The sequence below is a fragment of the Juglans regia genome, chromosome 14 (assembly GCF_001411555.2).
Source record: "Juglans regia cultivar Chandler chromosome 14, Walnut 2.0, whole genome shotgun sequence".
Classification (NCBI taxonomy): domain Eukaryota; kingdom Viridiplantae; phylum Streptophyta; class Magnoliopsida; order Fagales; family Juglandaceae; genus Juglans; species Juglans regia.
The window spans coordinates 22,413,003-22,431,457 of NC_049914.1; the positions used below are offsets into that span (position 1 = coordinate 22,413,003).

The 18,455-nt window shown below is 35.5% G+C and overlaps 1 protein-coding gene across 1 annotated transcript; it reads left to right on the top strand.

Annotated features, from left to right (window-relative positions):
- Positions 1–17,634: 17,634 nt before the first annotated feature.
- On the top strand, positions 17,635–18,455 carry LOC109000645 (dehydration-responsive element-binding protein 1F-like). Its single transcript, XM_018977596.2, has one exon. The coding sequence runs from the start codon at positions 17,635–17,637 to the stop codon at positions 18,430–18,432; it is 798 nt and encodes a 265-aa protein (XP_018833141.2). The 3' UTR covers positions 18,433–18,455.

Consider the following 18,455-nt stretch of genomic DNA (forward strand, 5'->3'; position numbering starts at 1 on the left):
ACTTTATATGATAGATCCTCAAACATGTCACAAAATGTTTTCCAATTAGAAGGTCGGACATTCGAAAAAGGATGATGGCGTGCATCTTTCTTGCTCTCGAACTTATCTAATGATCATGACAACTCGCCTTATATTTACAAAATGCATTACACATAAGCCCATTGACAATCTTACGCTCCTTTCTACAACTAAAATTTAGTTCGAAGTCATCATTAAGAAAATATATACACAAAGATATTATCACCCACAATATTGTAAATTTTGCATATATATATATTAAATAATATTAATATAAATCAATTATTTAAACATTACCAATCAACGCATCTTGATAATATTTTTCACATCTTTAGAGACTTTTTGCTATGAACTCGTAATCAAAGGTGCATAAGTACGTATAAGAGCACCCATGCAATACAAGTCAAGCTGTTTGTTATCCTTAACTTCCGATATGTTCGTCCCGAATATTAACCTTAATCTTGCCCACTTTATGATATTCTTCCAACGTCACACTTCTAGTAGTGTCTCGGCGAGATTGTACTGTTAGCTCTACTAAATATTTTATTCGTTGTAGAAACAAAGTAAATCATGGTTAGAAATGATGTAATATGTACGAATGACATTATAAATTGAAGCAAAATGACTATTAGACTTTTAACTTATTCTGTAGAGTCAATCTCTAGTGGTGAGTCAGACGGAGAGCTAAGAGATGAGATGCAAACTTCCTTCCTCTTCGGTGACTTGATTTCAAAATATTGATACCCTTATTACATAAAATATATATTTCTTGGAGAAAAATTTTGTACTACTCGCCATTGATTTTCTAACTCAGGATCATTTAAGTAGAATACTTGAGATGCTTGGGAAGTCAAAATAAAAAGATCATTTTCATACCATTTTTTTTTATGTATTAATACTCAAAAATATTCATTATCGCGTTTTCTCCTACGAGGATTGCTTAATTCTCACCAATCACACTTAAACAGATATACCACAAGCTCTCTCAAATATATCATTTCAATTATATCGACAATAACCTCATAGAAATCAATGTGTTCTTCATCATGACTTCATTCAACTAGAACACCACTATGTTGGGCTTTCCTATAGCGTTCTCGATCCATTGTGTGATACCTACTTCTTCGAGAAATACGTGCAGAATATCAAACTACGCATCTCGTGAGGTCATGTGTCAATGCATACAGTTCGTACGATATATCGTTTGGATTACTCATATGCATTCATACAATCTACATATTGAATAAAGTATAAACATACAAAAATAAACAATCAATGTATTTTTTTGGTAATTTAAACTTGCATCTGTATGTTATTACCAGTTTCAAATCATTTCTGGAACTTCTCTTCATGTTTCTAGTCTATATCATTTACTCTCAATTCTTTGAGCACGTTCATATGATCACTAAAATTAAAGATTACCAAATAATTTATCTTTGTATAATTTTTTTAACTAAATTACAATATTAATTAACAAATAATGACAACTTACGTCAAGCGGCTCTCTATCTCAGGGCAATTGTTTAGCACGTACCACTGAACTTTCTTGAACTCTCTTTCACACAAATCATAACCACACGCTACACCAAGTGGATGTACTTGTTGGGAGAACACAGAAAACTCATTTCGTTATCTTACTTGGTCAACATCAAAGTTTCTTTCCAGCCGACCAAATCTCACGTCAACTCCGTGGAAGTATTTGGAACAGAATATATATCACTTATCGTCAATATATGTTTATGCAATTGATCCTTCTGGGAAGGCCTTGTTACCCACTATGTGTTTCAAGTTTTCAATAAATCGTTCAATGGGATACATCCATCTATATTAGACTAGTCCTGCAAGTCGAGCCTCACGGGGTAAATGAACAACTAGATAAACCATGACGTCGAATAGTAATGGTGGGTAAATACACTCCAACTTACACAATATTATAGCAATTTCTCATTCCATATGATCTAAAACTTCTACATTCAACGTCCTAACACATAAATTTTAAAAAAATGTACCCAACTCTGTCAAAGCCACACGCACATCTCTCGTCAGGTACCCACGGATACCAACAGGCAAGATACATCATAAAAATATATAACCATCATGACTTTTTAATTCAGTCATTTTCCATTCATTTGTTCTCACACACCTTGTTAGATTCAAGCCATCACCGAAACTGCATATCCAGAGAACAAGGATGGATGACTCTACCAAAATCATAATATCTGACGCTAACAGATACCGTTGGATAGTTTGCGAGAATGATCTTATAATCTCAAACTGTCCACTTTGGACAATTCAAGAGTTATCAATCAACCGTTATTCCGGATTGATAACTCTCGAACGGATCTAAGGTTTATTTCGATAAAACATATAAGACACGAAAGTAATACACAACAGCAATGCCAAAAACAAGAATATATCAAACAACAGCAAACAAAATTATCAATCTTTATATTAAATTTAATAATTTATTAACATTTTAACTTATGCTATATATTATTAATTATTATTTGCTATGATTTTCTTGTAAATATGATTATTATTAGAATAAGTTATCGCATTATTAAGTATTAAGCATTTTTTTAATATTTTTTAAGAATTAAGTATTTTTAAGTATTAAGTATTTTTTAATAATTTTTGAAGTATATGACATTTTAATTTTTTTAAGCATTAAGTATTATTAACTATTAAGTCTTTTTTAATATTTTTTAAGCATTAAGTATTTTTAAGTATTAAGTATCTTTTAATATTTTTTGAAGTATATGACACTTTAATATTTTTTAAGCATTAAGTATTATTAAGTATTAAGTCTTTTCTAATATTTTTTAAGCATTAAGTATTTTTAAGTATTAAGTATCTTTTAATATTTTTTGAAGTATATGACACTTTAATATTTTTTAAGCATTAAGTATTATTAAGTATTAAGTCTTTTTTTATATTTTCTTTAGTATTTTTAATACTATTAGTATGTTAACAATTACTGTGTTAACTATTAATTATTTTTTAACTATATATACTATTATTTTTTAACTATTAATTATTATTATTATGTTAACTATTACTATATTAACTATTAATTATTTTTTAACTATTTTTTAATAAGCATTTTTTTATAGTATCAATTTTCTTGTAAATATATTTTTGTAAAAAAGATATTGGCTATATATGTGTAATATGTATTCAATGCAAGTTAACATTCGAACGTATAAAATTTTCTTTTCAATGAAACAGAACATTTTGAATGCTAACATATATACATTCGAACGGATTCAATACAGACTCCAAACGCAAACCCATAACAATACCAAAAACTACAATCCTCAAACACAATATCACAAATCATGTACAATATTGACAATTAACACACAAATACATCAATTATAATAAATAAACTATAAACTATATAACACGAAATTTACCTTCAATACAATTCCAAACAACTCAACCCACAATAAAACACCTACACAACATATAAACAAACAATAAAATCGATGAGCATAAACTAACTCACTATATTTCAGTGAACAAAGAACATACATTTGAAAAATTCGTGTGCAGCCCTCTTTGCAATGTGAGTTCAATCTAACTCACTCTATTTCTATCTCTGTGTTACTCTTTGACTCTCTCTAATCGAAATAGGAGAAGAATGAAGTAATGTGGGGGAGAAAATAAGGGACGGCACTAGGTTGAAGAAGAATAAGTAATAAACGAGAATAAGGAGTGTTGTGGGGTATTTAAGTTTGTGCAGAATTTTAGAAGTTACTACAATGAAAAATATCGTTGTAATAACTTCCAAGTGCACGAAACACCGTCATACAACTATAACTTTAAACCCTCTTATTAAGGCAAAAAAAGTTGTCACCTGCGCACTTTGTTAAGCTGTTTACCGTTTGAACGTAAAAATTATAGATTCAATCATGAAAATTAATTTAGCACGAATCTTTTACCGCTTGAAAAATTTTTGAATTCACATTCGAACGGTAATAAAGTACTATTCCAAAACTACTCCACTGCTCAGGGATTGGCAAGAGACATTCCCACTACTATTTCAGACGTGCTAAAAACCCTAGAAAACGTTTGAACGTACTTCTTCATGGCTAAAAGCGTTCAATCACTAATTAAGCATTCGAACGTATATTATTAAATGTTTTATTATAGTTTAATATCTACAATATACGTTTTAATTTGTTACTAAATAATAATATTGTTTGTACGGTAAGTCAAAACTGTTTGAACGTATAACTTATCGTCCGAACGATTCTATACATATAAGGTATCGGGAGAGACTTTTCAATGCCACCTTCTCCCCATAACAACCATTCAAACTTGCATCGAACGAACTCCACAAATAGTCGAACGTCATCACCGACATTGTCACTAACCCCGTCGAAGACTCTTTCCTTTCAAGTGGTACGCTCCATATATACCTCGTTTGAGTTATTCTAATTAAGTTTTGTTAGATTATTTGTAAAAAATAGAAAAAAATTATTTTTGGGTCAATAGCCACCATAGGTGGCCAAAACTCCAACGTAGGTTGTTTACCCGTCATTGTGTAGTTGATATTTGTGGAAGATTTCTTTCGTTTTCATAGCCGCTATGTCGACTCAGCCACAGCTGAGTTCGATCCAGAAACCATTCAAATGATGTTGTATTCGTTCGAATGGTAGGAACTCAAACGTCAAACGTTTGATCGGTTCACCATACATTTGAACTAAATTTAATATCTACATTCGAACGTATATAGTTCACGTTCAAATGATTATGGATTTGATCGAACGGTATAACAGAAAATAGTTTATCATTGTTTTAATTAGTGTATAATTTTGTGAATATTTATGTATTATATTTTATAACTAATATTGCATATATATTTTATTTTTTAAATTTCAGGTTGATAATTTCTTATAGGGGACGTAAGCGTGGCAGACCAGGGCAATCTTCCATCGAAACAGTTCGAGAGAGGACTATCTTATTAGAGCGTTAGGTGAAAATCTCTGACTTTCTAACTCTTGCCTGGGAAGCTCATTCTTTGACATCAGTCTTCAATGATCATGGTTGGATATCAATCCTCGATCAAAAGGAAGAAGTAAGAGATCTCGTGTCTTATATTGACATTGTCTCGAAGTTCTAGAGTCGGTGGTACCAGCCCAGATGACGGAGGGGCATACACGATCTCTATATGAGGAGATTTAGTTATATTTTTAACAAACAGACTCGCTGATTTTAATGGTATTCTCAGACTGCGCACTACATATCCGAACGTGGTGCCTAGAGAATCTCCATCTTCGAGTGATGGAGAGACGGCTGAGGACGAGGGATCAGCTTATTCAGATGAGCTCGATACGCTCATTGTTCTCTGATCATGAGGTGAGGGAGTTGGTTGTTGGTCCAGATGCTCCTCTGTATGATAGGACGAAAAGCATCGAGGCATATCTATCTACTTTCCTCAAGATCATGAATTTGATCACCACCAACAATATTAATCCTTGACAGCACTAGACAGAGGTTGGCTTGGATCAGGTGAAGTTTATGATACGTGTCGCTCGTGGGGTTCTATCTACCTAGTGGATTATATATTCAATAAGATTCGATCAGAGGCCCGGTACATTACGATAGATATATTGTCATTCAAGATCCTGATCACCCGATTTCTGCTACATGCCGAGGTCCTGCCAAATATTACCGAGTGTGTCCGGGAGCCGATGGAACTGATCAACAACTCCACCCTTTCACGAAGATTGGGACACTCTAGACTTCTTCTTTGTGGTCCTATTCTAGATCCAATCAATACTCAGAGAGATGGACACCCGGGAGAGATCGTGGAGTATCGGCTTGTGAGACATCCATGCAGGTCAAGGCATCACGCACAGCTATTTGTGAGGAGATGGCTAATATAATGCATGAAGAGATCAGCAGATAGACATCAACGATGATCCATATAGTGCGTACGGAGATCTGTACTAACATGTCTGACTTATGGAGATTCCTCAATGTGCTATTAAATTTTGTCACTTAACGCGCCAATTTGTCGTTCGACCATATATAATTTTTGTTCGAATGTTTATTTCATTTTGTTCATACGTTTTTTTCTAGATGTTGGAACGGTTATTTTATTAGGGACAGAATTTTTCGTCCCTACATATAACGGTAAACACCTTCCGTCGTATTTTAGGAATGAAATTTGAATTTCATCCCTACATCTCATTTTCTAAGATGATTTTTGTTTCATTTCAATCAAAAATCATCCCAAAAACAAATTTGTTGCAATGCATATAGTTCAATTAGAATATCCATTGCATCTCGCCCTATTGTGGCACCTCGCATGGCATTTCTCTCTTTATAGTAGTACTAACAAGTACCAACTCAAATCAGATCCATATAGAGTGACCCTTTGCTTTGCTAATATTATATTATAGTACTTTATTGTGCAAAAAAACTGGAAACATGTCTTTTTTTATTTTTATTCAGCAAGAAAAATAAATTATTTATTTATTATATTTTATTTGGCTTTTGAATACGCCAGCAATATCTGGGTGTTAGAGGATGACTATAATTTTTTTTTATAGAAGTCTCCAAGTAACCAACCTTCATCTCTTTGAAATCTTGGAGTAGATCAGCTAGCTGTAAAATCCATGGGCAATTCTGTGCGGTGGTGTTATATTTCTAAAGAGACAACAACAAGAGCTATCCGCCAATAAGGACGAATCAAGGGGGGTCAAGTTTCAACCATGGATTTTGTAATTTAAAAAAGAAAAGATTTAGGCCCCATTAGGAGTAGGCAGGGGGCCCGCCCCGCCCCAGATGGGTGGGCGGGCTACCCCACACTGCCCATGCAAGGGCGAGGCCCCGTCGTGCATGGAGGACCCTAACAGGGACGAGGGGCGGGCTTATCCTAGTGGGCCCCACCTTGCACCCCACTCTACATCCTTCCATATTTATAATAAAAAAAATATTATTTTCTAAATTTATTTAAATATATTGTATATAGATATATACAATTTGTTAAAAACTTGATGTTGAATTCAAGTTAATTGATTGTTTTGGCCTCCTAGACCAACATTTATATAGGAGGCGGCCTAGGAAGCAAAAGCAATACAATAGTCATACTTAAGCAACTTTAACCTCTAATGAGTTCATATTATAATTTGGGTCTAAAAAAAATTAGATCTAAAAAAAATTTAAAGACTCAATAGATTATTGAGTTGAGCGAGAGGCAGAACAGGGTGCAGTTTTAACCCTATCCCCAATAACGGGGCAGGGGCGGGATTGAAAACCCTCTCCCCACATGGTGCAGGGAAGGGAGAGGTGCCCCACACCGTATTCTGAAAATTAAGCAAAATTTATGTATTTTTTTCTCATTTTGCTCAAACATTTGAATTTTCTAAAACTAAAATGACTTTCATTTAAAAATTAAAATATACATTTACTCATGATGATGTCAAATACAATTGCCAAATGTGTGGTGGCAGGACTCGAACGTTTTCCACTGACGATCAGGTGAGTCTAATATTTGATCTAGTCCTTGACATCTCCGTAATATTTAAAGCTACTTTGGTTTTTTATGACAAGACTTTTAAACTTTAAAGGCCTCAAAATGAAAAAAAAATAAATAAAAAATCAATTATTGCACACACTTTTTTTTAAAAAAAATAAATAAATAACTCATCATCTTCACACCATACATCAAGTATAATTTTTTAATTTTTAACTTTTTTCTCTTACCAAATTTGTTATGTATGGATGATAAGTAGAAAAATCTAATTACTTTAAAAAAAATAGAACAAAAATAAATAAAATAAAATAAAGGTAAATGTGGTATATTGTATGTGAGGATGATGAGTAGCAAAACTCTTAAAAAATATTTAATATATATATATATATATATGAAGACTTCATGAAAGAGAAATGTTTTACTCACAAAAGGATTTTATAAAACTAAATCTACAATTTGACGTGACTTGATATATTATGTTAGATTATAAAATTATTTTTATTATAAAATAAATTTAACAAATCACCTGAAGTCAAGTCAATTTATAAATTTATTTTTATGAAAAGTAAAACTTATCTTTATAAAAATAAAATTTATGTCAGATTAAAAAGTTAAATTTATTATAAAATAAATATAATATATTACATCAGAATAGCTCAATTTGTAAATACATTTTATAGATTTAATATTATTATTTTTTTGGAGAATAACCTATTCACTTGAATAATGAAAATAACAATTTTTCTATATACAGTCATTTCATATAAACTCCATGTAGTCGGCTGACTTGGCATCATGCCACGTCAACTGCTATTTTAAAAAATAATGAAAATGAAAACAAAAACAAGAGCAGAAAATAGAAAAGCTTCTCATCCGCCACTGTTTCGGATCAGCCAAAAACAGATTTTCTTTTTCCTCTTTCTCCCTCTCGCACGTTCTTCTCTCCCTCACGGCCTCACCCCTGGGTAGTCCATCATCTACAATGTTGCCCAGCACCCTGTCGCCATTGATTAACGTATTGAGCAAAATAGAAATTAATCATTTTTTTTAAATCTCAAAAATCTTGAATAGTTGTTCAAGTGTCTAATTAGATAAAAAAAAATGGCTAAAAATGCTAAAAAAAATTGTATGCTAAAGATTGAGGAAGATGCTAAAAAAAATAAAAATAATAATAATGCAGTTTTCATGAACAATTGTATGCACATTTGGAATCATCTTTGGCAGCATGCATGTGGTATATGCAAATATAATGTACCACATGATCTAATACAGATCATAATTATCTTGAATACCTATATATACTTCCATTTTAATACCTTTTTAAATTAGATTAACAATATATATTACTATTAGGTAGCTAGCTAGCTAGTGTACATGATTTCTTTTCCTCTTTTGGTTTAGAATGTAAAAAAAGATTTTAGATAATTTCTGCTATTTGTTCGTGTGAGTTTTATGCCAAAAAAAATTATATAATGTAGAAGGCAGTGTATGTACTCCACTGCAGATTTCCTATTAATTGCACCATTATTTGTTGACGTACACCATTTGTTTTCATATTAAAGGCTTGATTTCAGGCTTGGATATTTCTTTTGTGCAGCGAATGTAGAAGGCAGTGTATATATACTTGATAACCCTGTTCCAGACAGCTGGATTGATCTTTGCCGCTCAATCACCAAGTCATCGCAAATCATCAACGATCGATGTGCGAAGTTGTGGATGAACTCCACCCACCATTTGTTTTCATATTTGTTTATATATCACCTGGATTGTGGATGTTTGATCTGTACTTTAAAGCTTGTAAGAGACATTAGCTGCTCCCATTTGTAAGACCTTATTGCCTTCCATTAATGCACCATATGTCAGTTTATAGTAACCTTAAAGGGTCTGATGTACTGATCATGTATTGGATGAAAACTTGAATTTATATTAATATATGCTATTATGGTTACAAGTATTGGATTAAAGTACTATTTGATAATATTGTGAATGAGTTGGAGCAGGAAATTAGGCACCCACAAAAAATTGTGCATTCTGTACATACACTGCCATATTCCAGTTTCAAAATACCTTTTGCGGCAATTTCCAGTTCATTGAGAAAAAAATTTAAAAGTACTGAATCCTTATTTGCGGCGAATATAGTTGGATGCCAAAGCAATAAATTTGCCGCAACTTTTTTCACGGCAATTTCCAGTTCGCCGCGAAAAAACATGACCCACTACTTAATCCTTATTTGCGGTGAATATACTTGGACGCCAAAAAGAAAAAATATGAGTAATTTTTTTTTGTGGCGCCTTAAACTCGATGCAAACAATATTTTGTGGCCAAAATATATCGCCACAAATAAGCATTAAGACTCCTGAAGAGTTGGCGACAGACTTGAAAACGCTGCAAATAATCTACTGGGGTGAACATAACCGCCCCGAATAATACTTGCGACGCTTTATATCGACGCAAACAATCTTAATTGCAGCGTTCGTAAAAATCGCTATAAAAAATAAAACACTATTTACGGCGATTTTAGTGTATTAGCAACGATATAAAGTGCTGCAAATACTTTTTTACAGCGATAGGAGATTGAAATCCCAACATTATTTGCAGCGTAATTAATAATATTAGCAACAGAAAAAAGTGCTGTAAATAAAAATTGTTCGCGACGAATTTTGAATTTCGCTGGCTAATCTTTTAAAAGGCTCAACAATTGTGACGAATGTCTGGCACAACATAAATCACTGCAAATACCTATTTGCAGCGATTTTTGGGGTTATTGGCAGCGATTTTAAGCGTCAGGAAAGACCCTGTTTCTTGTAGTGTAAGGAAAAGGAAAAAACTACTTTGCCTCTCACTTGTACCACTCCATTTGACTACTTGACCAAAAACATTTTCTTATTTTTACTTAGTGATTAAGGAAGTGTTTTTAAGTGTATTGAGATTTTTTTTTTTAAATATTTAAATATATTAAAAAAAAAAACTCAAAACACAAAACCGGTAAAGTTGAGTGGGCTACTCTGGGAGGCAAAGTAGCCCCCAACTCCTAAGAAAAAACTCTTAACTGACTGCTATCAAATCCCTTTCCCATGTACAGATGAAGAAAAAACAACGAAGAAATTTTTATGGGTGAGGACATGCACATGTCCGTAAATGTGTGAGGCCTATCAAGAACAACACCACCCTCGGATCTCAAATTCTAATCATCGTCGTTGGTGCTGCTACTAATACTGACGATAGAATTTCAAAGAACTGGTTCCAATGAGCATCGCATCAAAATCTTTATGACTTGGAAGCCAACTTCGTCGACCTCCAAGGGGGCAGGCTCCTCCTAAGAGTGGATGGCGACAGGTTCGGCGGCTTGCTTTTTTGTCCACTAGTCGCTTGAGCCCTCTACCGCAAATATCTCTCAGGCATATGTCTTTCAGTGTGGGTTTGACAAGAGAGAGGGAAGGTCTTGCAACATGATTTGGGATGGAGAAGGAAAGGTCTTGCAGCGGACAAACAAAAACTCAAAAAAAAAAACAAAATGCAGCAACTCAACAACCGTTTACACGGCGCTTGAGGCAAGCGACTTAATTAAGCATTTTTCTAAAAATAATTATTGACAGAATCAAAATCAAATCCCACAAACTTAGCAATTTCTTGATATTAGGAATTTGGTCATTTAATTGTAATTATTTAGGAAATTGGTTTTAATTGTAATTCTTTCATTTTTCATAGTTACCATAGAAAGCCTAAGCATGTATCTATTTATTTTCATACGCTCTTACATTGTAAGACACAGTTTTGAGATATACAAAGTTGAATTCTTAACATGGTATCAGCCAAACAACGTTCCTAAACTTCTCACCCAACGCCTTCCATGGCCACTTCCTCCAACCCTCCTCCCTACCCTTATCTCCTTCACCCATCTGATTCCCCTAGCCTCATTCTAGTCTCTGGCATTCTTACTGGAGACAATTACCCCAAACAGCAAAAAGTCATGACCTGTGCACTCAACGCCAAAAATAAACTCAGTTTTGTTGATGGTTCTCTTTCCCCACCCGACACAGATTCACCAAACTATACTCAATGGAATCAAACCAAAGACATGGTTCTTACCTGGCTTCTTAACTCCATCAGTCCCTCCATCGCAAACTCTCTCGAATTCCATACTGATCCTCGTGAGGTGTGGCTTGACCTTCAATCTCATTTCTGCCAAGGGAATAACACGAGGGTCTATCACCTTAAACGAGAGTTATCTTCCCTACACCAAAATACCACATCCATTCATGAATACTACAACCAAATCAAATAACTCTGGGATGAACTCAGTCATCTCCAAAAATGCAGTGATCTTAAAGAATTTCAACAACAAGCGGAGGATGAACGTGTTTACCAATTTTTACTTGGCCTCAATGATTCATTCTCTCAACTGAGAACTCAGATTTTGGCACTGGAACCCTTCCCCCCATCACCAAAATTTTCTCTATTTTGTTTCAGGAGGAACAACAGCGACTTCTTCAACTTCGCAATCCTCTGTCCGAGCTCCATAGCTTTGCCGTCCACTCCAGTGGCTCTCACAAACCACCACTCAAATGCTCGAAATGCAGCCGAAATGGACACAAGCGTGAGCGATGCTAGCATCTCATTGGGTATCCTCTAGGTCGTGAGCCCAGCACGAAATCGCAACCCTCCCTTCTCGGCAAACCGCCTCCCATTCCCCTGCCGATGGCTCACCAGGCGTCATCCTCCACTGCGAACCCACCCACACTCAGTCTCACTCCCAATATGTACCAAAAGCTCATGAATTTACTCAACCCCTCAATCCGGAATGCCAATTTCGTGAGTAACATTTCTGACTCTCTCTCCTCTACTCAAGGCCAAACATGGGTCATCGATAGTGGAGCTAGCCACCACATGTGCCATGATTGGACCCTCTTCACTGAACTTTCTTCTCATTCGCATGCTCCGAATGTTTGCTTACCCATTGGTGTTTATCTTCCAATTGAAGGGATCGGCACCATTCATTTGGCCAATTCTCTCTTATTGTCTAATGTCTACTTTGTCCCTTCCTTTAATTTTAATGTACTTTATGTACCCCAACTCACCACTAATAATACTTGTCTTGTCATTTTTTCCTCTACTCATTGTTTTTTCCAGGATCCACAGTCGACGAAGCTGATTAGAGCGGGTGAATTTTGCAATGGGCTTTATGTGTATCAGCCTCAACCCGTCACAGCTTTTTCTATTCAGACTCTTGCTAATAAGATCCTATGGCACCAACGCCTAGATCATCCCTCTCGTTTAAATATTTCCAGTCTTTTCAATAATAATCCTTGTATTATTTCTGATTGTGATGTTTGTGCTCGGTCGAAACATACGCGACTTCCTTTCCCATTAAATGCTAATAAAATTACTTTTGCTTTTAATCGTATTTTTTGTGATATATGGGGTGGTTACCATACTTCTTCTATCTGCGGTGCCCACTATTTTCTTACAATTGTTGATGTTTTTTCCCGCTCTACATGGATTTATCTCATGCGACATAAATCTGAAGCATATACTCACCTCATACATTTTTTTGCACTTATCTAGAATCAGTTCCACACCATGATTAAAATTATAAGAACTGATAATGGACAAGAATTTATATCCCACAAACTTCAAAATTATCTTCATGACCACAGGATCATTCATGAACGTACCTGCGTTGAAACTCCGCAACAAAATGGTGTTGCGGAACGCAAACACCGGCACCTTCTGAATGTCCCTCGTAGTCTTCGATTTCAAGCACATTTACCCTTAAAATTTTGGGGTGAATGTATTCTCACCGCTGCTTATCTTATTAACCGCACCCCGAGTCATACTCTTCAAAATAAATCTCCTTTTGAACTCCTCTTCAATACCTCACCAAATTAAGCTCATTTACGCGTATTTGGATGTCTTTGTTATGCTCAAACCCTCAATGCTTCTCGTGATAAATTCTCACCACGTGCCTCAAAATGCGTCTTTCTTGGATATCCCGGTCAACATAAAACTTACAAGCTTTACAACTTGGACACCCAAGCTATTTTTTATTCTCGTGATGTTACTTTTCACGAACAAACATTCCCTTTTCAAACCGCTCCTTCCCCTCCCGATCCATCACTACCCATCATTCATCTCCCTGTTCCCGAACCTATAGCTTCTCCTACCTCCTCTACTTTTATTCCCGAACCACCCCTACCTCCACCACGTCCTCCCTATATTCATCCTAGACGCACCACCACTCGCCCTGCATACCTTCAGGATTACGTCTATCCGACCATACACACGGAGTCCACTGTATCCTCATCCGCTACATCAGTTTCAGGTACTGCTTATCCTTTATCTACTTTTCTTTCCTATTCTTGTTTTTCTCCTTCTCATCTTACCTTTATAACTGCTCTCACCACATCTATTGACCCTTCTTGTTACTCTACTGCCATTCGCCACACTCATTGGCGCAAGGCCATGGCTACTAAAATCCGAGCCTTAGAGGATAATGCCACTTGGACCCTTGAACATCTTCCTCCTGGTAAGAAACCCATTGGATGTAAATGGGTTTTCAAAACTAAACTCAAAGCTGATGGATCCATCAAGAGGTACAAACCTAGACTAGTTGCTAAAAGTTACACTCAAGTTGAAGGTCTTGACTACCATGAAACATTTGCTCCAGTTGCTAAAATGACCATTGTCCGCTGCTTATTGGCCGTCGTTGCCACAAAAAATTGGGTCATGATGTTCACAATGCTTTTCTACATGGTGAACTTGATGAAGAAGTCTATATGACCCCCCCCCCCCAACCTGGATACTGCCCTAAGGGGGAGACTCGTGTGTGTCGGCTTCTGAAATCTCTATACGGCCTCAATCAAGCCTCTCGCAACTGGCTTTTAAACTAACAACTGTACTTCTTGATGCATGTTTTATTCAGTCTCAGGCAGACCACTCTTTATTCACTCTTATCACTCATGCCAGCATCACCATTGTCCTCTTTTATGTTGACGACATCTTAGTTGCTGGCAATGATACTTCCCATATTGATGTTTTCAAAAACATTCTCTCTACAAACTTCAAAACAAAGGATCTCGGATCCCTCAAATATTTTCTTGGTCTTAAAGTTGCTCACTCTCAGAAAGACATATTCCTCAACCAATGCAAGTACACACTTGATATCCTGACTGATAGTGGTCAACTTGGTGCCCGGACCGCTCACTTTCCCATGGAACAAAATTTGAAGCTCACAGACTGTGATGGCTCTCTTCTCACCGACCCTAGTGTCTATCGACGACTAGTTGGACATCTCATTTATCTAACTATAACACGTCCTGATATTGTTTTTGCAGTGAATATTCTCAGCCAGTTCATGCATGCTCCTCGAGATCCACACATGCAAGCTGCCATCCGCGTTCTTCGCTATCTCAAAGGTAGTCCCGGTCAAGGCATTTTTTTCTCATCATCTAGCGATTTACATGTTACTACTTACACAGACTCAGATTGGACCAGCTGTCCCACTACTCGAAGATCCACCACGGGGTTTTTCATTCAGCTCGGCACGAGTCCCATTTCTTGGCGGACAAAAAACATACGACAGTGGCACTTTCCTCTGCTGAAGCTGAATACCACGCCATGGCAGTCACTACTTGTGAACTTACCAGGCTGAAACAGCACCTCACAGATCTTGGTGTCTCTCATTCTGAGCCTATCTGTCTTTATTGTGACAATCAATCTGCTCTACACATCGCTCACAATCATTTTTTTCACGAACGCACCAAACACATTGAGATTGATTGTCACATTGTTCGTGATAAAATTCAGGCAGACTTCCTTACAGCCGTTCACATCTCTTCTCATGAGCAACTTGCAGACATCTTCACCAAAGCTTTGGGACAAAAACTTTTTCACCACTTTTTCCGCAAGTTGGGCATTACGGATCTCCAGGCACCAACTTGAGAGGGAGTATTGATAGAATCAAAATCAAATCTCACAAACTTAGCAATTTCTTGATATTAGGAATTTGATCATTTAATTGTAATTATTTAGGAAATTAGTTTTAATTGAAATTCTTTTCTTTTCCATAATTATCATAGAAAGCCTACGCATATATCTATTTATTTTCATACGCTCTTACACTGTAAGACCCAGTTTTGAGATATAAAAAGTTGAATTCTTAACAATAATTGAGCAAACCAGATCGTGTGGGTTAGAATGACAGCATTGTCATGGTACACACTGTCTGCACTGAATTGTCCAGAACCTATCCTCTGTTTTCAGTCAAAAAAAGAGGACTGGTTGATGGATTCTGGATTGACCATTTGTACCTGATTTCATGCACGATGCGACACTGGTTCTGTCGGCAACGCAGTAGGACAGGGTGAAAACACATGGTTTGGACACTAAAGTTCCATGGGAGTAACTTTATAAAAAAGATTATTCAGTTTTGTGTAAGTAACAAAATTTATAGTACTTATCATCATTCTTATATAATATAAGATGATGTCTTGAAGTTACCAGTCTTAACAGTTGCATTAATGCATGCAGTAACTTGATGTCTATCTATTTCATTAGGAATTTAGAATATACATTGCAACAGTCACTTCATATTCTATCAATTTTGAGTTAAAAAATATATGGTTTAAACTCAAGACGATGTATATATTATTTACAAGTAACTACCTAAGGTAGGTTGCTAGCTAGTGACATGAACAAATTAATAATTATTACGCAGGTTCATTTCCAGAACCCGAAAAATGGAATTCTTATTCCGAAACAAATCTGGGCTGGTATCCGCATACTTAATGATGGATGGTGACGGCTCTTTTGTACTGGCGATGGCGATCTTTGGCACCACATGCATCATACATGCATGCTTGATATTACATATAGCTTAAAAAATTGGTTTTTTTTTTATTTTTTTTCTTCTTCGTCTTCTTGTTTTTGTTTGTGTCACGTTCTCAACGTGCGGGAGAGGCCGGAGGAGTCGATCGATCCCAAGGAATAATATCACTGCATGGCCAGCTTCAAATATTGCACCATCGTGTGTATGGATCCCCATATATTGTATAAAATTAATATGTGTAAAACTGACCATAATTAAATCAATAAGCTTTTAGCTAAATTATATTGAGCTAGTGATTAAAAAACCAAAACAGAAAAGCATTAATATATATATATATATATATATCTTACAAATTGCTATGAGAAATTAAGCTGATCATGTAATATTTAAATATCAAGAAAATATTTAAAACCCTTTAAGTTCCTCTTGAATTATATTTTAAACTTCAAAAATTATTTGAAGCCTTATAATAATTTTAAAGTAGACTCATTTACGACCGAAAATATATAATAAGAAAAATCAACACTTTGTAAGTTTTTAAAATTATATAATATAAGTACTTTTTGCTTGAAATTCATCATGTGCAATGAAAACAACTCGTTTAGTTACACAGATGACATGAGATGAGATGAGATAAAAGATGAATAAAATATTGTTAAAATATAATTTTAGTTTTGAGATTTGAAAAAGTTAAATTCTTTATTGTATTTTACGTGAAAATTTGATCAAGTTGTAATGATTAGATGAGATGGTTTGTATAACCAAACGAGGCTAATAATCATACTGAATAGAACAGGTAATTTAGAACACAACTCATCGATCATAAATAAATTTAATGGGAAGTTAAATATGGAATGATGATCATGATAAATAATGGCTCAAATACGGGGATGGGTTTTTTTTTTTTTTTTTTTTGTTTAAATTACATTCGATAAATTAAGAACCATAAAAAGAAACACAGACAGAAACTTCAAACTTGGAACCAATAATATCATGTATCTAGAAGTCTAACAAGTACTACAATTAACATTCACACATGGATGTAATTTCAAATAGGCCCCTCTTTTGTTGTTTCACGAGCCCAAAAATGCGACCTTCCTGCGCCGTGTTCCTCGTGTTCGATCCATTGTACTGATCTTTAATTTGCTTCGTTCCTAAAGCCAAATATGCTGGACATTTAATCATATAAATATCATTCAGATCACAATGATCGATCCATGCACTCTGATCTCTAAGCTAATTATAAATTAGCTAGCTACGATCCCTCACCAAATTAAGCATATATTGTTCACAAATCACAATGGACTCTGAGAATATTCAGCCTTTATCTTCCTCATCATCATCTAATTCCTCATGCCAGCTTTCTCCATGCAGCGCAAGGCAGAACCTTAACCCTCCATTAATATCCCAAGCTCCATGCATATCATCACAGAAGCGCATTAAATTCGGGAGAAAGAAGTTCAAAGTGACGCGCTACCCATTATACAAGGGTGTTCGGCAAAGAAACGGCAAAAATTGGGTTTCTGAAGTATGTACTGGACAGAAAAGTAAGTCAAGAATATGGCTGGGGACTTATGCTGCCCCAGAAATGGCAGCTAGGGCATATGATGCGGCTGCCTTAGCAATTCGAGGAACTATGGCTGTGCTCAATTTTCCTGACTCAGCTTGGCTTGTTCCGCGAGCTAGGTCATCTTCTCCTAGGGATATACAGGAGGCCGCTTTCATGGCTGCTGAGGCTTTTAGGCCAGGCGCTGTATCGTCTTCCTCCTGCTCCTCCAATACTACTGATCTTCTACCCAATAAGACCAAACATAAGGTTTTGGAAACTTCCAAGAGAGAGAACAAAGATCAGAAGGTCTTAGAACCTTTGTCATTAGAAATTATCTCTGCTAATAAGAGCTCCTCTGATGATGATGAAGAGGTTCCAAACCAGTATAGTACGTTTTTCTTTGACGAGGAAGCATTGTTCAATATGCCAGGTTTATTGGACAGCATGGCGGAGGGCTTGATTCTTACACCACCAGCTATAGGTAGAGGATTTGATTGGGATGATCATGACTTCGCATGTGACATGGACTTGACTTTATGGAGCGATTGATTATATCAAATTAATTAGGTCAT

Excerpts from the sequence above, each read along its gene's own strand:
- LOC109000645 (XM_018977596.2), top strand. The coding sequence starts at position 17,635 with ATGGACTCTGAGAATATTCAGCCTTTATCTTCCTCATCATCATCTAAT.